Here is a 26,010-nt window from a genome sequence, read left to right as displayed (position 1 = left end):
ATGGGCTCAGTCCTCTCACCACACATGTATTATGTCACTGTGGCGTGCTGGTATTTTCAGAGAGTGCAAATGGTTTAACGTGAGCTTCTCATGTAAAAAAAATGCTCTTAACCTGCAGATATGGGGTTAATCTCTAGATTAATAACATTCTAAGTCCCCCTTCACACGTCCATGAAAATCACGCACGTGTTTCATGGACGTGTCAAAGGTGCGTTTTCCCCTCCGCGTGTCATGTTTATGGCACTACGTGTGTTCTCCATGTGTTATCCGTGATAACACACGGAGAACGAGAACTTTCAACTCACCTGTCCCTGGCGTCGCTGTCCGTGGTGCTGAACTTCGGTCTCCAGCCCTGCAGACTCCCCGCTGCTGCTGCTTCCGCCGCAGTGAAGTGAATATTAAATGAGCGGCGGTCGGCAGCAAGTGACAGCAGCGGCAGAGACAGGAGGGCAGGAGAAGATGAGTAAAGATTTGTTATTTTTTTCTCTGACACGTGAATTTTCTCCAGCGCGTGTCACACGGGACCGCATGTACACTACATCCGTGTAATCCATATGCGGGCCATATGACACCCGTGCTGCCGGAGAAAAACGGACATGCATCCGTGTTGAGCACACGGGCACACGTATGCTCCACACGGAGGCACGGGCCAATGGCTGCATACGTGCGTGCACGTAAACCCATTGATTTTAATGGGTTTACGTGTGCCCGTGTCTCCGGTGCATGTGGGCATGGACCTAACACGTACCGGAGACACGTGCGTGTGAAGGGGGCCTAACACTGTATGACTGCTGCACTGAGATACCGGCGTCTTCCTGCTTTCAGTCATAGAAGCAAGAACAAGGCAGCTTCAGTCCACCATTCACTATAGAATGAGTGGTGACTATAACCACACCCCGGTACTGACTGAAGATAGGCTTGCCAGAAAAACATTGGGATAGCCTTTACGAATAAAATCATGTGGAACAGGGTCCGTAAAATATTTTAATTTGAATAATAAAGGTCAAGGAATTAGTATGTCTCCACAATGACGCCAGCGATAACATTAGTGGATCTTGCTATTAATTGAAGTTCATGCTCCTTTCCCCCAAGTTCCAAAAAGAAATGAGATCATAACTTCTAGGATTGTATAAAGCTCTTTACCTAATTTTTATTCTGCCTTTCTATTTAGATCCTCCTAAAATCCTCGTATGAATACATTTAATATGATTATGGGCTTTTGGTATTATTCGCAAACTTCAGAGTATTCTTGAATGTTTTGAGCAGTGTAAGCAAGTGTAAACTATCTTATCTCTATGAATGACCCTTGGAAATGTCCTCATAATTTGTTGGAAGCCTTAATACCAGATAAAAGTGAATTGCTTTAGATGTGGAACTATATTAAGGGTGTGTGAATTACAAGAAATGTGAAGTAGTTCATCCATTCCGCACAGCACACATTATGAAGTATCTGAGCGTGTTTCCTTTCATCTCTACCTACCCTTGCTATTCCAAATGCAAAGACTAAATCACAATTGATCAGTACATAAAGTATATTTGACCATTTAACCCCTTATAGACTCAGGATTTTTTTCTTTTCATTTTTGCACTTCCACTTTCTTCCACTGCTTCAAAGACCCATATTTTTTTTATTTTTCTATCAACATAGACATATGAGGACTTTCTTTTTGTGGAATAAGTTGTAGCTTTCAGTGATATCATTGATTTCACCATACAATGTACCGGAAAATTGGAAAACAATTCCAAGTGCAGTAAAAATGTGAAGCAAACAGCAATATTGCCATTTGTTTTTTGGTTCTGTTTTTACAGCTTTCATTGTGTCGAAAAATGACTTAAAAAAACTATTCTCAAGATCAAATCAGCAATACCAAAAATCCATTTTTTCATTATTTTAGAAGTAAAAATTTCGCAAAAAAACTACCCATAACGTTTTCATTTTTCCCATTGAAGGAGCTGTGTGAGGACTTTTTGCACCCTGAGCTGACGCTTTTATTGATACTATATTGAGTTACATATGACATTTTCATTGCTTTTTACAGCATTTTTTATGGGGGGAGTGCGATAACTGAAAAATGAAAATTTCAAGTGTTTGTTTTCATTTTTTGGGGGTTTTATCATACAATTTAAATAAATATTATATTTTAATAGAATATATTTTTTCTGGACACAACTTTAACATTTTTTAATTTTTTTTTTTTTAGTTTTGAAGGGGGGAAAATAGATTTGGATTTAAACTTTTACATATTTGTTGGGGTTTTTTTTAGATATTTTTAAAACATATTTATGTTTTTAGTTTATTTTTTAGTCTTTTAACTTATTTTTTTTTAGTATCTGCAATCTTTGATTGTCTGACCTTAGTACTGCAATATTTAGTGAAACTTCAGTTCTCTTATGAACCTCAGCCTTTGCTTGAGATTCATAAGTGGACCAAAATGGTAGTTACAGTCTTCCATGCTAATCCATCAATTCCCTGTTATCGTGTCATTTTGGGCCAATGGAAGCCGGTGTGTGTGTGCAATGGTTTAAATGCTACTGCCAGAGATTGACGGTGGTACTTAATGCAGTTGGACTGCAGCAATGGGACCAAGCTCTGGTTGCTAAACTTTGACGCAGATGTTGTCTATGTAACACAACCGACATCTGCCTGGTATAAAGAAGGCTCAGCTCCAGAACTGCCTTTATATGGTCCTTAGTGACCTATGACAAAAATGCATGTCATAGGTCATAAATAGGTTCACTTTTAGCTAACATCTTCAGCCACTTCTCATTCTATAAAGCTGGCTATAACCTTTAAGGCTCATTCACATGTCAGGGTTTTTTTTTTTATGTACTAGAAAAATGAACTGAGTTTCAGCAGTGCTTTTCAGAAGAGTGTCATTAGCATTTCATCAGGAAAAAAAGTTTCTCCTATCTGTGGTCACAGAAAATTCAGCTTGTGGACCAAAAAACGCATGAGATTTTGACGTGTTTTAGCCACGTTTTTTGTGAATGCGTTTTTGAAAGGAGAAACAAAATATGATAGGATAGGATAATTGATAGATAGCTAGAATAGATAGGTAGATAGAAAAAATACATAAAAAGAATAGATAGAAAGAACATATAAAATAGAAAGAAAGAACATATAGATTAGATAATAAGAAAGGATATATAGAATAGATAGAAAGAAATAGCAGAATAGCTCGATAGAGGGATAGCTAGCTTGGCCAACTGTTTTTTTATTTTTTTTTGTTAAAAAAATGACGAGGGTCCCGACCCCATTTTTCATATCCAGCACAGGAACAGCAACAGCTGCAGGCTGCAACCCTCAGCTGTGTGCTGTACCTTGGCTTGTTATGATAAATAGAGGAGATCCCACGCTTTTTTTTTAATTATTTGATTTATATTTATAAATAAAAATGACATGTGCTCCCCCACATTTTTCTACACCCAGCCAAGGTACAGCAGACAACTTGTGTCTGATGTTATTAGGGTGGGAAGGGCCATGGTTATGTGGCCCTTTCCAGCCAAACCATAGCAGCCCACAGCCACCCCAGATGTGGCGCATCCATAAGATGCACCAATTCTGGCGCTGGACCCGGCTCATTCAGCAAAATAGAAATTTCATAGACTTTGCTATGGGAAGGAAATGTATACATTTGGGTGCATCTTTGTGACCTCAAAAATGCAATAAAGATACAGTGTGTGAACATAGCCTTAGATAGATGTTGCCTGTCAGCAATCTCTCCCAAGCTCCCAATATCTATCCATGCTTGAGTGTGAATATAGTTTCAATGGGAAGAGGGGAAGCAAACAGCTCTTAAAATGGCTTAAAGAGGTTATCTACTACTTTTACATTGATGATCTATCCTTAGGTCATCTTTGTCTAAAGGTACCGTCACACTAAGCGACGCTCCAGCGATCCCCCAGCAACCTGACCTGGCAGGAATCACTGGAGTGTCACTACACGGGTTGCTGGTGAGCTGTCCCATAGGCAGATCTCACCAGCAACCAGTGACCAGCCCCCAGCCAGCAGAGACGCGTGGAAGCGATGCTGCGCTTGTTAACTAAGGTAAATATCGGGTAACCAACCCGATATTTACCTTGGTTACCAGTGCACACCGCTTAGCGCTGGCTCCCTGCACTCCTAGCCAGACTACACATCGGGTAATTAACCCGATGTGTAGTCTGGCTATGTGTGCAGGGAGCCGGCACTGACAGCGTGAGAGCGGCGGACGCTGGTAATGAAGGTAAATATCGGGTAACCAAGGAAAGGGCTTCTTGATTACCCGATATTTACATTGATTACCAGCGTCCGCAGAAGCCGGCTCCTTGCTCACTGCACATTCAGTTGTTGCTCTCTCGCTGTCACACACAGTGATGTGTGCTTCACAGCGGGAGAGCAACAACTAAAAAATGGTCCAGGACATTCAGCAACAACCAGCAACCTCACAGCAGGGGCCAGGTCGTTGCTGGATGTCACACACAGCAACATCGCTAGCAAGTCGTGCCTCAGCAGCGATGTTGCTAGCGATGTTGCTTAGTGTGACGTGGCCTTTATCGACAGGGGTCTGACACCCGCACCCTCGCCAATCAGCTATGATAGCGGCATGGTACTGTAGATCCGCCTCCTGTTGATTTGAATGGGAGGCGGATGTGTAGTACCCGGTGCGACCACTGTAAGTTGACGGGGCAGCTCTGGAATTGAGCATTTCTGGCCCCCTGTTCATACCGCTGGGTGTCAGACTCCAGCTGATCAGAAATTGATGACCTATCCTAAGGATAGGTCATCAGTGTAATAGTAGTGGACAACCTCTTTACGTCTTCTGAGAATAAGAGCATCAGGGGTTGAAACATGTCATTTGTTATATATATTTGGCAATTGGTGAAACATATGTGTTCCTTTTTGTGGAGTTGCTCCCCCTTATGGTTATTTGTGATCTATGTTTGGGGCTGTAGTATGTTTGGGGCTTTATATTTGGTGGTGCAATATAGTTGAGAATGCAATTGTCATGGATACCTAATTTATATTTGATATAGGTATAACATATATTATTCTATATACCGTATATAATTCATATTTATTGTTAATTACAATCTTGCATTCTACATTTTATATTAACATTAACAAAATGACCACATATTTTGCACTTTATATTTATTATCAGTTTTGTATTTATTTAGCATTGCCACAATATTATGAGAGAATATAAATTACATATATATATATATATATATATATATATATATATATATATAGGCAATTTTTGCATAGGACATTACATGATTAATTTTCTGTAAACAGTAATTTTATATTTCTGGGTATAGTGTATATATCATATACGTTTGTGTGATTATTTTTCCAACCCTTTTTTTTATTTTTTTTAATTAATTTAATAAAATTTATTGTACTTTATGATCTCTTGTCGGCTGTTTTGTGAATACTCTAATAGGGGTTGAAACATGCCTGATCCTCGCAAAGTAATCTCTGTCTTAAAAAAAACAAACCAAAAGAATGAATAGCAATAAGCCAATGTTCAACTTTTTTTCTACACATGTATTCATACCAGGTCATCAGTATTTACTATGCATCCTTTGACCCCTATTAGCCTGGCAGATGTTTGAATGTGTTAGCTCAAACAGTAAAGTACCATTTAGCTGTAATTTTTCATTCCTTCCTCATATCTGTCTTATCCCTGTATAAATACATGTTAAAGGAAAACACTGTATGAGAATTCTGTGCAGCAAATATCCTGAAATTGTATCCAAGTGAGATCTTGAATCAAGTATTTCTCTGCAGAATACATATTAAATTATAACTGCCCCTACCTATATACCAAAATTACTGGTTGAGTTTTCTGAGTGATTTCCCTTTATATTTTTACAATGTAGAGAGGTTCTTTAATTCAAGGGGCCTCAGATGATCTTAGACTGAGAGTAGGTTTAAAATAAAAATCTCGAAAGTGGCATTTACTGTATTGTTGGTCCAGAATACAGTACATTTCTGAAGTATTCACCTGTACTGCAGAATTTAGAAATGGTTTTATGGGATCGAACAAATCTGACAGTATTATATGCTTAAACATCACTGATTTAATGATGTTGGACTTGATATGTTCTTCCATTATTTAAAGGGAATCTGTCAGTAGGTTTTTGCTACCTCATCTGAGAGCAGCATGATGTAGGCAGAAAATCTTGGATCCATCAATCTATCACTTAGATTACTGGGTGCAAACATTCTGACACATTTAGAATTTTTAGATTTAGTCATGTAGCAGAGCTGAGAGAGCTCTCCTAACCATCCCAGGCTCTCTATAGAGATTGTACACTAACAGTGAGGTGTCAATCAGAGGAGGGGATGTGCCAGACTGCCCATGACACTATAGTCCAAGCAATGATAACGGTCCTGCTTCTTAAACACAGAAAATAAATAGATGGGACTGTAACAAGACAGGCATCCCTGAATTCTCTGTGTTAACCCTTGCAGCATGCTGGCTTGAGCTTATATAGCAGAAACCTGTTGATAGATTCCCTTTAATAACGACATTTAGCAGTCTACCTCCACATTAACATCTTACAGAGATGCATTTAGTTTGGCTTGGTTCCTCTTTACTTCTGGTGCTTTCATTACCTGTATGGTGTTCCATGCCCCTGAAAAAAAGGACAGAGGGAGAGAACTTGTTATATCTTAGAAACACTCGCTGTGTAAGAAAATGTGGTGCCTGAGGATGGAATGCAGTGGGAGTCAAAAAATTCTAGATCGCATTCAGTTTACTCAAAAGGTAAAGAGAGGTAAACTTCAATCTCCTGATGGCATCCCTCTCTCTCTCGCCAACCACTTATTTTCTGCTGATGCTAAAGGGTTACTTGGACAAGATCAGAGTTATCACCGTTGCCAGTTATGGCAGCAGGAGGCCAGCGATATTATTTCAACTGGTTTACACTGCAAATAAAATAACCTCAGCTCCCTATAACTCCTTATGACTTTAGGAAGGAAATAGGAAACTAAGAATGTTAATTATTTAACTCTGATCTTTCAGCTGCAAGTTTCCAATGTTCATTTTACTCCATAAATAGTGTTGAGCGGACCCGGATCGGCAAAATCCGGATCCGCACGGTTTGAGCGGCAGATCCGAGTCCGACCCGGACGCGGGATTCCGGGTGCACGATCCGGATCCGTTTTTTTTTTTTCTCTCTCTTTTTCTCTCCCTCTCTCTCGTCCCGGATTCCACTCCCCATTGACATATATGGTGCTGGATTCCGGATCGGATCCGGACTTCTTTATCAACCCGCCGCGGATCCGCTGGACCCGGATTATTCCCAGTCCGCTCAACTCTATCCATAAATCTTTTCCATCATGAGAAACAACAAAACTATGCAATGAGGCTATACAAAACTGGTCAAAATGGCTCAAAGTACTCTGAGATCACTCAATGCTCTGGAGCTGAAGTTTTACTTTTGGTATGTTCAAACTGCATCTTTTTCCATTGTTCCAAAATGTTATTTTTTTCAAGCAGAAGACGCTTTAGGAATCTCTTCTCGTTTCTGGCATTTTTTTAGCATTTTGAAAGCCTCTACATTTTTATTTTAGCGTTTTTTGAAGTTCCTGAAGTTTTAGGTTAATGCTCTTTTCTGCCAGTTTTTGGTTAACGTTTTATGGGTGTCTTTTTATTGACACTTTTATGGGGTTTTTTTTTAATCAATTAAGCAGTTAATAAAATTCTTGAGTGTTTTAAGGCACAAACGTTTACAGAATGCTCAAAAAATGCCTGTGACTTTATTTGAGCCTTTCATTAATTGATATAATATAATATAATATGTTTCACCGTCTAGCAGAAAACAACTAAAGAATGGACATATTACTTACTTATTTTAATCGTTTGGTGTCTGAACTATTTAAAAGACGCTCAAAAGACCGAACATATGACCAACAAGTCATTTTACCATAGGAATGAATAGGATGATTCTTTTGAGCATTTTGTGAAGGCTTTTTTTAAGCATTTTCCTGAGTGGAGCATACTGAGTGGAGTTCTGAGTGTAGAACTTCTTTTCTGTCGGACCCTGCATGCACTCAGGAAATAAATCAAAAATTTGATTTAGTAACTTAATTGGTGCTCATTTAATTATACCGTATTTCCATGGAGCAATCATCGGCACTGTGACCGATTGTTGGTGCAATTGTTTTCAGCATACAGCTTTATTGTCAGTAGAGCATCCATGTTTAACAAACTATGGCCCCTATTCAACACAACTTTTACGCCAGAATTATGGCATATAAAGCATTAAAGGTCCCAAAGTTTTGGCGTAATGCTAGGCTGTGGTAACATTTTATGACTTTTGGCATTCTAACACCATTGTCGCCCACCTACGACAAAGTGGGTGTAGCTGGGGAAACATGAGGAGGTGACAACCCGCACTCGTCAAATTCATGAACAGCCACTGCGTTCACTACACATATTCCAGTCCTTGACTGGGGTAAGACTGGAAAGGCACACACATAGGCGCATGCCACCTTTCAGACGTCCCCAATTGATTCAGAGGCATGCATGAATGAATGAATCTGGAGCGTCTGACTCCAACATGTCTTCTTATCAAGACTTGCCACCGTTCTTGATGCATCAGGGCCTATAATTTTAACTTCAGTAGTAATCACAAGAAAAACGCACTCACTCCAAATTTAAAGTAATATAATACGATTCTTTATTTATGTATCAAAAAGTTTAAAATCACACATACAAAATACAACACAGTGCAGACATATTAAAAAATACCAAGGACAATGGTAATGAAACCCAATCCAAAAAATCTTCTCCAAGAAATATATATTGTACCTGGGCCAGGTTCTCCACTTCCATTTTTAGATAGGGAATCACCATGATAGGAACTCTTTGCCTATGAGGCATTGCAGCTGCTGTTTTGACCATTTGGTCATAATGCTGCTTGAAAGATAGAATGTCTGTCTCAGTATATACCTATTTATAAGATGGTTATTTTTCTGACTCTTTATTTGTATTGTCTTGCATTTTGAACTATCTATGGTGATTCTGGTACAATATATATTTCTTGGAGAAGATTTTTTGTATTGGGTTTCATTACCATTGTCCTCGGTGTTTTTTAATATGTCTGCACTGTGTTGTATTTTGTATGTGTGGTTTTAAACTTTTTGATACATAAATAAAGAATCGAATTATATTACTTTAAATTTGGAGTGAGTGCCTTTGGTCAAGCGCTTTTCTTGTGATTACTATGGTTGGTTTTGCTTGACAGGTGCACCCCCTTATTCCTGATAAATTTACCATATAAATTATGGCTGTGCACTTCTAATTGTTTTTTCTTATAATTTTAACTTCCACGTAAAAGATGCAATCAAATTACAAACAAAATGTTGCTAATTTTCTGTTTGATTAGCAACCCCGTTTACTTGGATCATTGGATACAACTAACTTTTGTTGACTAACATTACCATCCCATGTAAGAGTCTCTTTAGTTTAGTTCAGATTGACTAACATAATGCTGTTTGAGGTTTTAATACATTTCTGGACCTATGGAGATGGAGAACCCTATTAATAATAATACATACTTTTTTTTTCGTGGACAGTTGTAAAAAGGTACTTTTGTTAGAAAACAAGTCAGTGACATTCACAAATGTCACACAACAAATTGTTACGGGTCTCTGAAGAATGTCCAGCAAATCATAGCCTGCCAGAAAGGTCATAGATGATGCTTTGACTGCTGTAATGTGTTCTGTATACAGGTTAAATAGTTGTTGTATAGAGAGATGAAATACTAGTTACTTATTACTAGGATAATCTAATGTTCATCCTTTGCATATTCATGTTCCTCAGGCTACACTCACATGACCTTATGATTCGCGCGAGTGTAATGCGAGATTTTCTTACATTGCACTTGGACCAATGTTAGTCAATAAGGCCTAAAACACACTTCCGCAAAAAAAACGTCCGTGTGACACGGTCCGTTTTTCGGGTCCGCATTCCGTTTTTTTTGGGCGTTTCTCCGGTACGTATGGCATCCGTGTGATGGCGTATGCGAGCCGTGTGCACGTGTAAAATGTCCGTGTTTGTGTGTAAAATGCCCGTGTATGTGTACGTGGAATGTCCGTGTGGAATGTCCGTTTGTGTGTTGCACAATGTCGTTGATACATGTCGGCTGACAGCAGACAGAGTTGCGCGATGAGAATGAACTCGGGTGAACTTCACCCGACTTCATTGTCATGCCGCGGCTCTGTCTGTGTGCCGCATACTGATTAGCGGTCACCTATGAAGGATTCACCAGTGACCGCTAATCCCCCGAGTGACTGAAGTGAGCAGCCCTCTCTCATACTTACCGCTCCCCGATCACCAGCGCGGCGAGGAACAGCTGTGCAGAGAATACGCGGCAACAATTACTTTGAATATGCCGGCCGCTCATTAATCAATCTCGTATTCCCTGCTTTCCCCACCCACAGACGCCTGTGATTGGTTGCAGTCAGACACGCCCCCCACGCTGAGTGACAGCTGTCTCACTGCGCCCAATCACAGCAGCTGGTGGGCGTGTCTATACTGTGCAGTAAAATAAATAAATAAATAATTTAAAAAAACGGCGTGCGGTCCCCCCCCAATTTTAATACCAGCCAGATAAAGCCATACAGCTGAAGGCTGGTATTCTCAGGATGGGAAGCCCCACGTTATGGGGAGCCCCCCAGCCTAACAATATCAGTCAAATAAGGAATAACGTTTGGAACACCATTCTAAGTCTGAACTGGGTGCAAAAACCTAAAAAAACATCACTATGGGGAGATAAGGTATGCACACCAGTGACTATGTAAGGGGAATACATGTAATAGCAGAAACTGCTGTGTGAATACTGACTTAAAAAATCCAATAGCTATATGTAAGAGTGAAAATGTGAAAAATGGAATCTGCATTACTGCCATGAACATATGAATCAAGAGAAATTTAGCTACTGAATTGATCAATGCAATAGAGCCCCAACACTACGCCAAAGTATTTCTCTACGTTGGGGTCCCTAGCTTGTGTGTGTCCTCTCATGCAGTTAAAAAACTTACCGTGTATGGGAAGCTGAGACCCAGGCTATTTATGCGTATGATATGGATTGGCAATAGGTGTGGTTGGGGAGGGTTCACAAACGAAAAACTACTAACAAATAAGGAATAACGTTTGGAACACCATTCTAAGTCTGAACTGGGTGCAAAAACCTAAAAAAACATCACTATGGGGAGATAAGGTATGCACACCTGTGACTATGTAAGGGGAATACATGTAATAGCAGAAACTGCTGTGTGAATACTGATTTTTCAAGTCAGTATTCACACAGCAGTTTCTGCTATTACATGTATTCCCCTTACATAGTCACTGGTGTGCATACCTTATCTCCCCATAGTGATGTTTTTTTAGGTTTTTGCACCCAGTTCAGACTTAGAATGGTGTTCCAAACGTTATTCCTTATTTGTTAGTAGTTTTTCGTTTGTAAACCCTCCCCAACCACACCTATTGCCAATCCATATCATACGCATAAATAGCCTGGGTCTCAGCTTCCCATACACGGTAAGTTTTTTAACTGCATGAGAGGACACACACAAGCTAGGGACCCCAACGTAGAGAAATACTTTGGCGTAGTGTTGGGGCTCTATTGCATTGATCAATTCAGTAGCTAAATCTCTCTTGATTCATATGTTCATGGCAGTAATGCAGATTCCATTTTTCACATTTTCACTCTTACATATAGCTATTGGATTTTTCAAGTCAGTATTCACACAGCAGTTTCTGCTATTACATGTATTCCCCTTACATAGTCACTGGTGTGCATACCTTATCTCCCCATAGTAACAATATCAGTCAGCAGCCGCCCAGAATTACCGCATATATTATATGCGACAGTTCTGGGACTGTACCCGGCTCTTCCCGATTTGCCCTGGTGCGTTGGCAAATCGGGGTAATAAGGAGTTATTGGAAGCCCATAGCTGCCAATAAGTCCTAGATTAATCATGTCAGGCGTCTCTCCGAGATACCTTCCATGATTAATCTGTAAATTACAGTGAATAAACACACACACCCGAACAATCCTTTATTAGAAAAAAAAACACTAACAAATTGCCTTGTTCACCAATTTAATAAGCCCGAAAAAGCCCTCCATGGCCGGCGTACTCCAGGATGGTCCAGCGTCGCTTCCAGCTCTGCTGCATGAAGGTGACCGGAGCTGCAGAAGACACAGCCGCTCCTGTCAGCTCCACGCAGCTAATGAAGGGAATAGCGCGATCAGCTGAGCTGTCATGGAGGTTACTTGCGGCCAACGCTGAATACAGCTGATCGCGCTATTCCCTTCATTAGCTGCGTGGAGCTGTCAGGAGCGGATGTGTCTTCTGCTGCTCCTCCATGCAGCAGAGCTGGAAGCGACGCTGGACCATCCTGGAGAGGGCTTTTTCGGGCTTATTAATTGGTGAACAAGGAAATTTGTTAGTGTTTTTTTTTCTAATAAAGGATTGTTTGGGTGTGTGTGTGTTTATTTACTGTAATTTACAGATTAATCATGGAATGTATCTCGGGGAGACGCCTGACATGATTAATCTAGGACTTATTGGCAGCTATGGGGTTCCAATAACTCCTTATTACCCCGATTTGCCAATGCACCAGGGCAAATCGGGAAGAGCCGGGTACAGTCCCACAACTGTCGCATATAATGTATGCGGCAATTCTGGGCGGCTGCTGACTGATATTGTTAGGCTGGGGGGCTCCCCATAACGTGGGGCTGCCCATTCTGAGAATACCAGCCTTCAGTCGTATGGCTTTATCTGGCTGGTATTAAAATTGGGGGGGACCGCACGCCGGTTTTTTTTAATTATTTATTTATTTATTTTACTGCACAGTATAGACACGCCCACCAGCTGCTGTGATTGGGTGCAGTGAGACAGCTGTCACTCAGCGTGGGGGCGTGTCTGACTGCAACCAATTACAGGCGTCTGTGGGTGGGGAAAGCAGGGAATACGAGATTGATTAATGAGCGGCCGGCATATTCAAAGTAATTGTTGCCGCGTATTCTCTGCACAGCTGTTCCTCGCCACGCTGGTGATTGGGGAGCGGTATGAGCCGGGGGAAGAAAAAAAACGAGCGCCAATGTGGGTATGATTGAGAACAGCAGAAAAAAAGGTAAGTATACTGACTTTAATTTAAAAAAAACAAAAAATAAGATCGCTAGTGTAAAAACGCACACGCACGAAACGTGCTGAACACGGACATACTCCGTGTGCGGTACATGCAGGCATGGACCCATAGACTAAAGCGGGTCCGTGCCTGCATGCTGCCGGCCAAAAACGGACATGTCGTCTGTGTAGAAAAGTTCACACACGTACTTACCACACGGACACACGTTCCATGTGATTTTACGTGTGTGTGCCATCTACCATTGAATAACATGGGTCTCCGTGTGTACGTGTCTCCGGTACGTGCAAATATGTACCGCACACGTACAAATTAAATGGATGTGTGTTGCGGGTCTAAGTCAGAGCAGTTGGTCAGCTTTTTTCTCAACCAAATTTTGGATGAGCGAAAACTCGCAACATGCTGCGATTTGTTGCAGAAATCGTGCGAGTCTCGCAAATACAAGTCAATGGGTCAATGGGTGCAAGAAAAAAACAGACGTCACACAGACTGCACATGGACCATCCTAGTGACGTCTGTTTTTATGGATACAATTCTATCATATAGCAGAGAACACTGTAAATGGACCTAGAAATGACTAATAGCTGCTGAGAATAAAACGGATTGCACACTGACAGCACACTGACAGAACACAGATGACAAGTGATAAAAAAATCGTCCTACTCTCCTGGATGAGAATGGGACCATTTTTTATATGCTCGTGTGACTGCAGCCTCAAATGTATACAAGGGACTTTAAGTGCTATAATTTAATTTCAACACATTTTTCCTTTGTTCCTTATCCAAAAATACGGCAATATTAATTGCTGTTGGTTTCCTTCAAGAGTTAAGGAAACCACTGACAGGCTTTTCACAAGCCACTCTTCTAATTCTAACCTTCAACTTTAAGCCTATATAAAAGGAAGTGGACTTATTAAGGGTTCCCTGGGTTACCTCCACAGAGTGGCTGCTGGCTGGTGGAGCAAGCTGGCAGAATGAAGGATGGTTGTTACCAGGAGGTCAAAGTCACGGAAAAAGTCAAGAAGCAGTCAGGAAGTCAATATGCAAGCTGAGGTTAGGAAATATACAACAGAAAATACAGGATACTAGAAACAGCAAAGCAACAAACCAAGTTGTAAACTATAGCTGGCAGCTAGAAGTATTTAATATAGACTTCGTGTCTGGAGGGGACCATGAGTCCTAGACATGCTAATGTAAAACAGGACCACATCTGCATTCCCAAGAACTGTCAAGCAGTGCTAGCGAATGTACCAGCAGAGGTTGTAGGACAGGGCTCAGACAGACTCAACGATAACAATGCGCATGATCAATGTTCTTGTACTGTAGAGGTCACTAGGCTTTTATGTGTAAATGATAGATTCCAATCTTCATCCTTTACCAGCAGCAGCAAAAGATGGCATGAAGCTATAGCTGCTTGCATTGTCACTATTGGTATACTGTTTGGTTGAGCAATGTTGCTAAAACAAAAGAAAAAATGAACAAAACTGCAAATACTATCATTTTAATATGCCTTGTATTTTTATGTGTATAGACAGGATAACTGAAAATCATTATATCTGAAAATGTATGGAATCGTTTATTGAAATGCAATCCCAGTGATTATTACTGTTAGCTGTATATTACCGTTTCAACTATGGTTTTAAAGGGAATCTGTCACTTTAAACAATCTCTTCTGCCTGCAGAAAGCTATAACACAGGAGGCGTTGAACAGTTTGATATTTAGTTTTTGTTGGGAAAGATTCAGTATAGGGCTACACAATGATCTGTGTTGCGCAACAGCAATACTTAAACAAGTTGCGCGACCAAAAACATCAGTGTACCTTGTCTGCAGCTTACTGTTGCATGACCTTTATAGCTGTGATTTTGCTGTAAAAAATTATCAGGTCTCAAATAAGTTGCACACAAGTTTCAGTCACATGTGCCTTGCATTGAAGTCAAGCGAGTCTCATGCAACTTGCGTCCAGTGACAAAAAATCCAACACATTTGGAAACATTTGAGACTTTGTGTCGTAGGAGGTCACAGTGTGACTCCATAGGAAATCATTTAATGCAATTTTACAATGAAACACCGCAATTTGAGTGCTGGGTACCCCCATACCCATTAGACCAATGTCGTCCAAACCTGCTGACATCAATATATGGGGGTGCCAGCCTACAGATCTTCAGGGATGATGACAATCACCTTGTTCTCCCAGACATAGGATGGTTGAGATGTCTATTGGTGGCTTTCTCATAAAGAGAACAGTGGTGCTTGACCAAACAAGTGCTCCTATGTATGGAAGAGATGGCTGCCAAATGATCAGCCAAAGCCTCATGTGGCCAACAGCCATCTACTGTGTATGGCCAGCTTTACTTGTAATTTCCTCATTAACATCCCTGCTCTATGCATGGGAAGCATTTAACTCTATGCATGGGAGTTAATGGGGTGGTACCAATTGGTGATTGACCGTTATCTCTGTAAGCACACAAATACAAGGAAGGCTGTCAATCACAGATTAGGTTAACCCCTGAACTGCTGAGCCCAAAATAATAGGGATTTCAGTGATGTTAAATTAGAAGTATACTGAATTTTCCACAATCCTAAATATCAATCTGCTCAGCTTATTCTCCGCACTGTCCATATATTGAATGGCATTTCTAAGCTTACATGTTGACTTAATTGAGAAGTAGAAATGAACATAGTAAGACTAAGTATGCTACTTCATTTTTACTGTGGGTTTAATAGTGTATTCATAGCCATCTTTTAAGAACCATTTGCGACAATGAGTGATATACCTCTTTTATTATTTTTCTTGTGCAGGTCATTTGGGCCCCTCGTTTCAGTGTCAGCCAGTACATCAAGACCACATATGCAACGATGACAGCGAAAAGGTACATGTGCCCTTAAAAGCTCATAAATAACATGACAACCTTTCACACTTTAAAAAGAAATTCAATAATTGCTCATTACTTAAGCAATAACACATGGCGAGAAGTGCATTAAACATTTCAGCGCACAGCCCGGGAGTCTCAGATGCCTTAAGGAGGAAGCTTAACCTTTATTAAAGAATGTTTCTCATGAAATTCAAATATGTGTCTACATATAACCTAATATATTTATTCATGTGCATTGCTGTGTCTAAGGATAAAGGCATTAACAGAAAGTAATTGCTAAGGAGGCACAAAGTAAGAAATGCAGCAAACAAAGGTGAAGGTGACGTGAATGGATAATTTATAACATTACATGTACTCTACAAAGCCTAGCTCAGAAACATGGTGGATATATGTTTGTTTTTTGTGCAATCTGTATATATCATTATTTATTATGCTTGCATATATGTCGCTGTATCACTGTCTCTATTGGAGCTCACAAGCTAAATTCTCTATGGGCCTGATTAATCAAGATCAGTGTTATTCACGCTAGTCTTGCTAAGGGGCCATGCTGGAGTCAGGTGCTCCTGATTTATGAAGAGGCTTATGCCACAAGATCAATGTGTCAACCGGCCTCTACTTTGCTTATTTATATTTCTGCTGTCTACTTTTGCAGGGAAGCAAGTTGGTCCTGCAAGCATATGGATTTTATAATGTTTGAGCCCTCCAAGGTGGCATTTACCTAGCAGGGCCTAGAAAGTGGCTGCATTTTATGAACATGCAATGTGTGATGTTGTAGGGTGCCCTAGCCATTCCAGCATATTATGGAGGCTGTCTCCTTTACAAAAAAGGCTTCCAGGAAAGAATTTCTAAATATCACTTATGAGTCCATGCAAATCTAATAGAATCCTGTACATGAGATTTAAAGGGGCTGTTCCCTTCCAGAAAAGTCAGGTCCCCAGGCGCAGTTCTAAAAAAACAAGCCACACTTTACTCACTATCCCTGGCTCGAGCATTGAGTCTCTGCTACTGCTCTTGGCTGCAGCTCTGACGTCACATTGACAACCTGGCAGTCAATCACTGAGTGGGCATTCTTTTTCTTCTCCATGAGAAGAACCACTAAGCTCAATTATTGACTGCAGCTTCTGTTGACATGATGGTACCAGTGCAGTCAGTAACAGACGTTGTTGGAAACAGTGACAAAGACTTAGCAGCGGACCCAGGGTCAGTGAGTAAAGCGTTGTTTGTTTTAATTATTACAAAATGCGGCTGCGGACAAGGACTTTCTGAAAGGTTACTGTTACGTTGCCACCGGAGTCTGCTCCAGCGACTTCTGCTCCGATCGCCAGGCGACGCCGTGTTCCTGCCGTGGATGGTGCTGGTGATGGGAGAGTAGTCGATGCCAGCGGCACCGGTGGGCGCAGGCTCTGATCATCCACTGGGCTGGGTTATCTTGGGATCTGCAGTATCACTGGCTGACTGTGGGTGGCGTGTGTCTTCCAGCTGCAGTTGCCAGCGTTCAGCTGCAGCCAATGGGAAAACACCACACACTTCTTAGTTCCCCTTCTGTTTGCTGACCTGTGCCAGAGATAGTTCTGATTTTCCTGGCTCCTGTTACGTCCTATTCTGTTTGGTGATTCCTGTGTGCTGACTTCTGCGTGTTTTCTGACTACCCTCCTGCCTACTGTTTTTGTACCTCGCTGCCCGATCCGGATTTGACCTCTACTACGTTTGCTGACTACATCATTGCCTGACAATTCTGTCCCTGTTCCGCAATTCCTGGTTTGACCCTGCCTGACTACTACTCTCATCAGACTGCAGCCTTCCACAGATAGTGATCACCAGGGCCCTGTGTAATTCCAAATCCCTGTATAGGGATTAAAGGGTTTCAGGGTTCTGGGGGTCCTGCTTGGTGAGTGGCTTCCCTCTAGCCTCCCCATTACAGCCCATCTGAGTCTGTGGATCCAGGCAGGCATTACAGTAACAATCCATTTAAGTATAAGCTGATTTACTTCTATTGGTGTCTTTGACCCCTTCAATAATAAAGACATTAAATTAAACATTTTTGGTATCGCCATTTATACAAAAATAGAAAATTATTTAACCTGTATGGTAAATGCAACAGAGCAAAAAAGATGGAAACGCCAGAATTGCTGTTTTTCAGTTGCACCTCCATGGTTGCAATAAATATTGATCATAAGGCTATGTGCGCACTTTGCTTTTTACCTGCTTTTTACCTGCTTTTTTGCTGCTTTTTCAACTGCAGCGTTTAATGCCAAAATGGTTGTGTTCTGCTTTTCAAGCAAAGTCTATGGGAATTTGGGTTTCTTGTCCGCACTTTGCAGTTCAAACTGCAGCCTTTTTGTTGCAGAACTTTGGTCAAAAACTCAGCTTTGCAGTGCAAAACCCAAATGGCAAAAACAAAAACATGACAATTGTTTTTGCCATTTGGGTTTTGCCCTGCAAAGCTGAGTTTTTGACCAAAGTTCTGCAACAGAAAGGCTGCAGTTTGAACTGCATAGTGCGGACAAGAAAACCAAATTCCCATAGACTTTGCTTGAAAAGCAGAACACAACCATTTTGGCATTAAACGCTGCAGTTGAAAAAGCAGGTAACAAGCAGGTAAAAAGCAGGTAAAAAGCCAAGTGCGCACATAGCCTTACACTGTATGTATACCAAAATAGTACCATTAAAAACATCAAATCGCTAATCAAAAAATAAGCATTCAAACCGCTCCATTGCCTAAACAACTAAAATTTTCAAGTCTCAGAAAATGGAAACACAAGCTCATTTTGTTTTGTTTTTTTTCTTACAAATGACAGATATTATTTTCACCTTTTAAAATAAAACTCTACAAGTTTGATATTGCTGTAATTGTAGTGATCTGGAAAATTGTATTTCTTGGTCATTTTATAGCAAAAAGTTAACACTGTAAAAACAACCCCCAAATAAAGGTGAAATTGCATTTTTTCAACCATTTCAGCCAACTTGTAATTTTTTTTCCTGTTTTCCAGTATCTTGCATGATAAAATTAATGGGGTCAATCAAACCTACTCATACCAACAAAAAACAAGATCTTATATGGCATTGTGGACAGAAAATGTTAAAAATGTTATTGTTCTTGGCAGAAGGGGAGGGAAAAAACGAAAGCGCAATAATAAAAATTGGCTTTGGCAGGAAGCAGTTGATAATGTGGTTTCTATACACCCATTATATGCAAATGCAGTGTTTATCATCTAACTAATTTTTGTCTATCTATAAATAAGTTTATCTTTAAATGTACTAATGATATTTTTCCAAGCAGAAAAAATAAAAAATATAGGTAATGCAGTACAATATGCTTTACAAGGGTTTTCTAGTAACAAGGACAAGTTTTTCCCCATGAAACTTATAATGGTTTTAAAGGATCATGTCATGTCCTCAAACACTATATGCCTGCACATATGGGGGAATCTGCATGTTAATACCATTCCAAAGCTGCCCGACCTCTGTACTGAAAGCCTGGCTACTGACAGGAAATGAAGTTTATTTCTCCCGGCAGCCTATGGCTTTCAGTCATAGAGGTGCTGCTGGCAGGGTTTCAGTCTCAACTCAGTATACAGTGAATAACCCCGCTGTAATCGCCCTTGTAGCACAGCTCGCTCTCTGATGCATTGCTGTAATGATTAAAGCCTAGTTATATGCCCCATTTCTGGCTTTGTTTTAAGTTGTATAGGCCAGCTGTATACTTTATCCTATACTAAGAATGTAGTTCTGTATGTATTTTTGGTATGAACATTTTAAAAACATAAAGGGAATCTGTCAGCAGGTTTTTGCTGCCTCATCTGAGGGCAGCATAATGTAGGAAGAGAGACTCTGAATCCAACGATGTAACCCTAAAGCGGGCTTTATACACAGTGACATTGTTAGCGATGTTGCTGGTGAAAGCACCCGCCCTCGTCGGTTGTGTGTCATGGGCAAATCGCTGCCTGTGGAGCACAACATCACTAACACCCGTCACACGGACTTACCTGCCTAGCGACGTCGCTGTGGCCGGCAAACTGTCTCCTTTCTAAGGGGGCGGTTCGTTCGGCGTCATAGCGGCATCACTAAGCGGCCGCCCAATAGAAGCGGAGGGGTGGAGATGAGCGGGCGGAACATCCCGCCCACCTACTTCCTTCCTCATTGCGGGCGGCCGCAGGTACGGTAATGTTCCTCATTCCTGCAGTGTCACACATAGCGATGTGTGCTGCCGCAGAAACAACGAACAACCTGCGTCCTGCAACAGCAACGATAATCGGGATTAGAACGACGTGTCAACGTTCAACGATTAGGTGAGTAATTTTGATCGTTAACGGTCGTTTGTGCGTTTCACACACAACGACGTCGCTAACAAGGCCAGATGTGCGTCACGAATTCCGTGACCCCAACGACATCTCGTTAGCAATGTCGTTGCGTGTAAAGCCCGCTTTAGGGTACAGGCCTACAATCATGATTCCTGTTGTTCTGGACGCAGTGTAATTTCTTTTGTGGAGACATTAGTGTCCTATGCTGGAAAATGTGTTGTACGTACCCACGATCAGGATTCTGGGAGCAGCCTATTTTCGCTGTGTTCTTTCGCTCAGAACTCTAGTGTCTCCACAAGAGAAATTGACATGCTACAGCTCGGAATGCAGTGCTGTATGTCAGTTTAAGGAGCGTTAAAAAGAGCACAGTGGGCATGAGATTTCTATAAACCACATCCACTGTGCTTATACTGTACAAGTTTTGAATGCAGCAAAAACACACTGCGTTCAAAACGCTGCTAACACTGATCATGGGCATGGACCCTTAGGTTGCATGCCCACGATCAGTATTACTAGCGATCTGGACGCGGTGTATTTTTCTTGCATTTAAAACACCAAGTTGTATAATTCAAGCACAGTGGATGGGATAAATAGAAATCTCATTCCCACTGTGCTTCTTTTTTTACGCGGTGTAAAATCACTTGCAGCGCTTGTTTTTGAGCCACAGCATATCAATTTCTCTTGTAGAGTCTTCTGCATGGATTTTCCCTGTATACTTAAATTAGATGCGGTAAATCCAGTTTACAAAAAATAAATGAGTTGTAAGTGTGTTTAAGCATCTTAAATGCACTAACAAATCTCCTGTAAACACACATGAGGTTTCAATAAAGTTGGTTGAAAGACAGGATGCAGAGCTAATAGGAAGTTGCCGAAAGTAAAGAGACCAGTAATGTAATGTCCGACCCCCTACATAATTAACACTGGCATGCATTAATGCCTTTCATTTGGTACTAAAGTTTTTTTAAAATTTGTTTAACATATTAAATAAATAATTACTTTTACAAAATGACGTGGGGTCACCCCTATTTTTGATAACCAGCCAAGGTAAATCAGACAGCTGTGGGCTGAGATTATCAGGCTGGGAAGGTCGATGGTTATTGGGCCCTTTCCAGTCTAACAATACCAGACAGCAGCCACCCCAGAAGTAGCACATTATATTAGATCCGCCAATTCTGGAGCTTTGCCTCTGCTCCTCTCGATTGCCCTGGTGCAGTGGCAGTCGAAGTAATGGTAGTTGGGGTTGATGTCAGTTGATTAGTGTCAGCTGGCAACAATCCCTGTTGTTAGTAATGCAGAAGCATCTATCAGACATCCCCATTACTAACCCAGTAAGTAAAAAGAGCAAAAAAACAAACACAAAAATATTTTATTTTTAAAAAAAAACACCCACCGACTCTAGCCCTGGTTTACCAATTTCTAAAAAAAAGCCATGTAGATCTGAAGTAGTCCACCGAATCTGATGTAGTCACAATGGAAACTTGAAAGATACAGTCATATGAAAAAGTTTGGGCACCCCTATTAATGTTAACATTTTTTCTTTATAACAATTTCGGTTTTTGCAACAGCTATTTCAGTTTCATATATCTAATAACTGATGGACTGAGTAATATTTCTGGATTGAAATGAGGTTTATTGTACTAGGCAGGTGTATCCAATCATGAGAAAAGGTATTTAAGGTGGCCACTTGCAAGTTGTTCTCCTATTTGAATCTCCTATGAAGAGTGGCATCATGGGCTCCTCAAAACAACTCTCAAATGATCTGAAAACAAAGATTATTCAACATAGTTTTTCATATGACTGTATAAAAAGGAGAAATAAAGACATGAAAGCAAGAGACTGTCCCTTGTTCAATTTATTATTAAAAAAAATAAACCCTGCAGGTCCGACATAGTCCATGGCATTCCCACTATGTCACCTGAATGTCTAATCCAAAATATATGGATCCTCATTCTGTGAATGACACTTCATAGCTTTTAGCAGCAGCCATTCCTGGTAAGGCTGCGCTCTGCCATACCCGGCGACTGACGAGTGATGATGACTAAGTAATGTAACTACTCATCAACGCTCTCACCGGGTTACAAAGTTTGCAGAATGAGACCCGAAATGTTTGGCGAGTGGTGACATCACTGCTGGTCACACATTCTGGGTCTCGAATTGCCCTCTGTGTGACCCACGAGAGTCCTGATGTTATTGATGTTATCGTCGCTTATCATAGTTGCCAGGTATGACTTATGAAGTATCATTCTCAGAACAAGGCTCCATAGGTTGTTGTACAGAAACTGTAGACGTTGTGGCAATGCCATCATTTAATACGTTGGAGCTGCAGGGTTTATTTTTTTATAATAATTTGTTGAACAAAACATTGTCTTTCTTTCTGTCTCTTTTTTTCTGCCTTTCGGGTTTCCATTTGGAACTACGTCAGATTTGGTGGACTACATCAGATATGCATGTCTTTTTTTATTATTTTTAGATAAACAGGGCTAGAGTCATGGAGTGTTTTTTTTAAATAAAAGATTTTTGTGGGTTTTTGTTTGCTCTTTTAACTTATTGGGTTAGTACTGGGGGTGTCTGAAAGATGCCTTTCCTTTACTAACACCAGGGCTTGATGCGAGTTGACACTACACAGCTGAAATCACCCCCAACTAATTTACCTCAATTACCAACACCTCAAGGCAATTGAGAAAAGCCGAGGCGAAGAGCCAAAATTGGAGCTTCTTTTTCTGATGCATCACTTCTAAGTCGGCTGTCCGCTGATATGTTTAGGATGGGAAGGGTCAAATAACCATGGATCTTCCTAGCCTGATAATATCAGCTCCCAGCTATCTCCTTCACCTTTGCTGGTTATCAAAAATAGGGGGGATCCCTCTTAATTTTATTTATTTATATATTAGGTTAAACCAAGCTAAACACCTTTTAGTGCCACATGAAAGGCACTAAAGGGTGCAGGTGTATAATATGTAAAGGAGGTTGTGACATATAGCTGCAGGATATCTACCATCTCTCTATCTATTCTCTCTGATATACAGTATTTCTATCATCTATCTATATCTTTTATAGATTTTTTGTGTCTGTATATGTGTGTTTGTGTGTATTGGCATGTTGTACTCTTTGCTTTGGGCAATTTCCTGCTTGCTCTGCTGCCTGTGTTTCAACCAACTTTATTGTGACAAAAAATGCATGCTACAAAAACGAAAGGAAACATGCATGTGAGCTGAGTTTCGTAATTCATGTGGAAATTAAGCTGCGTAAAAATGTGAATAAACACTGATTGTGGGTATGTACCCTTAGTTTTCTAGGGGCTACGGTTCTAAAACAATCAGAGTATTTAGATTTAGCATGTAGCAGATCTCAGAAAAATACCCCTTGTCCTCACCAGGCTCTCTATGTACAATATATAGACAATGAGGTGCTAATCACAGCAGGGGGTGTGGTGCACTATCTGACCAAGTCCAGCAATGATAACCTCCTGAAGCTAAAACAAAGATTTGCAGGTAAACAACTGCACACAGTGTAATCAGAGAGAGGCATCTCTCAAATCCCTGTTAACCTCTACAGCATGCTGTCTTCAGATTACATAGAAAAAGCTGCTGAAAAATTCCCTTTAACCCCTTCCCGACCTTACATACTATGTACATTCTGCTTGTCAGTTATCTTTTGACCTTGATTTTTAGTTAAAAGAAAAAGGTTTTGGTACCGTGTTAGCCAGTTGAAAAATGATTGATTACTCTCAGTGAGAGAAACAAAATTAAAATTTTGTAGTTGTGATACCTTTTAATGGCTAACTAAAATAAAAATAAAATATGATGTTATAAAGCAAGCTTTCGAGACATCTCAGGTCCCTTCATCAGGCATGGTATGACAAAATATCTGAAGAAACACAAATATATACACAAAACAGGGCAGAGCGATGCATAGTAAAAGGACATTTAAATAAACAAACACTGAGCTTGGAAAGTGAATCCTTAATTAGCTTTGATTAGTGGTATGAGTTTTATTGTCCCAATATCCATGTAGGATCAGAGGCCTGGTGCCCTCGTAGTCTCTGGAACTGACCTCTCAGATTTTGTAATGAGTCATAAATCCTTCTGAAAGGGTGAGTCCTGTACTCCAGAGACTAGGAGGGCACCAGGCCTCTGATCCTACATGGATATTGGTACAATAAAACTCACACCACTAATCAAAGCTAATTAAGGATTCACTTTCCAATCTCAGTGTTTGTTTATTTAAATGTCCTTTTACTATGCATCGCTCTGCCCTGTTTTGTGTATATATTTGTTTTTCTTCAGATATTTTGTCATACCGTGCTTGATGAAGGGACCTGAGATGTCTCGAAAGCTTGCTTTATAACATCATAATTTATTTTTATTTTAGTTAGCCATTAAAAGGTATCACAACTACAAAATTTTAATTTTGTTTCTCTCACTGAGAGCAATCAATCACTCTTGACTACCCAATACATTCTGGCGATTGCAGGGGCACAGAAGCTGTGCTCTCATGATCGCCGCCAAGGATTCAGCTTACCCAGCAGTCAAGTCCCGGCTCTCACAGCCAGGAACAGTCTCCGTGCTGTCCCTGGCTATTTAACCCTCTCAATGCCACAATTAATATCAATCCCAGCATTTAGATGTCTGGAAGAAAAATTGTGCTCCCTCTCCCCTCTAATCAGTGCCCTCGCATTGTGATTGCGAGGGCCTGAACATTGCCATGGCGATTCAACCTATGGAAAGCATTTGGGATCATGCCAGCTAGCATGATCCCAGAGGCTTCTGTCAGTATTGCACTGACAGTATGGCTTATTGCAATGCCGATGCACTGCAATACATTATACCTACAATCAGTGCAATAAAAGGTAATGTCCCATATAGGGACTAAGTAAAAAACAAAAAAAGTAAAAAAAAATAAAATTCTAAAGATATTTTTTAAAATGAGAAAATAAAGAATAAAAAAGAAATTAACAGCAAAAACATTCCAATAAATATGTATATTTATGTAAAAAAAAAAATAAAGTACAAATATTTGGTATTACTGCATCCATAACAACCCGATGTATAAAACTGTCACTCTAGTTAACCCCTTCAGCGAACACTGTAAAAAAATGTAATGAAAAACATAGCAAAAACTATGTATTTTCATTATACAGCTGACGAAAAAAATGGAATAAGACATGATCAAAAAGTTTCATATATATAACGGAATTGTTTGGCGGCTTGTATTTTGAGGAAGAAGCTGACATTTTTAGAGGTAACATATATATATATATATATATATGTTACCTCTAAAAATGTCAGCTTCTTCCTCAAAATACAAGCCGCCAAACAATTCCGTCAATAAATAAAATAAAAAACCTATAGCTCTCAGAATACAGCACTTCGAAAGCAATTTTTTTTATCTAGAAAATAGTTTTTATGATGCAAAAGTGGCAAAACATTAAAAAGAAACTATATAAATGGAATAAGAATAAGAATTAAATTGTCTTATCCTGTTTATGACATGGTGAACGGCAAAATAAAAAAAATTCTGATTTGCTGTTTCTTCTTGATTCTTCCTCACAAAAAATGGAATAGAAAGTGATCAAAAAATATTATGTGGACAAAAATTGAACCAATAAAACTCCAACTCATTCCAGAAAAAACACGGCCTCACATGAATCTGTTAACAGGTAAAAAAAATTATAGCCTTCAAAAT

General features: G+C 40.2%; 1 protein-coding gene across 2 annotated transcripts in view; it reads left to right on the top strand.

Moving 5' to 3' along the window:
* The window catches only part of RNF38 (ring finger protein 38), a 441,940-nt gene that overhangs the window by 231,544 nt on the left and 184,386 nt on the right, over positions 1 to 26,010 (top strand). For both annotated transcript variants that reach the window (XM_075315739.1, XM_075315731.1), the window contains exon 2: positions 15,951 to 16,021. In XM_075315739.1, the coding sequence (XP_075171854.1) occupies positions 15,951 to 16,021 (71 nt within the window). The remainder of the gene's footprint in view (positions 1 to 15,950; positions 16,022 to 26,010) is intronic.

The sequence above is a fragment of the Anomaloglossus baeobatrachus genome, chromosome 1 (genome assembly GCF_048569485.1).
Source record: "Anomaloglossus baeobatrachus isolate aAnoBae1 chromosome 1, aAnoBae1.hap1, whole genome shotgun sequence".
Taxonomy (NCBI): Eukaryota; Metazoa; Chordata; class Amphibia; order Anura; family Aromobatidae; genus Anomaloglossus; species Anomaloglossus baeobatrachus.
This window is presented reverse-complemented; position numbering and strand designations above follow the sequence as displayed.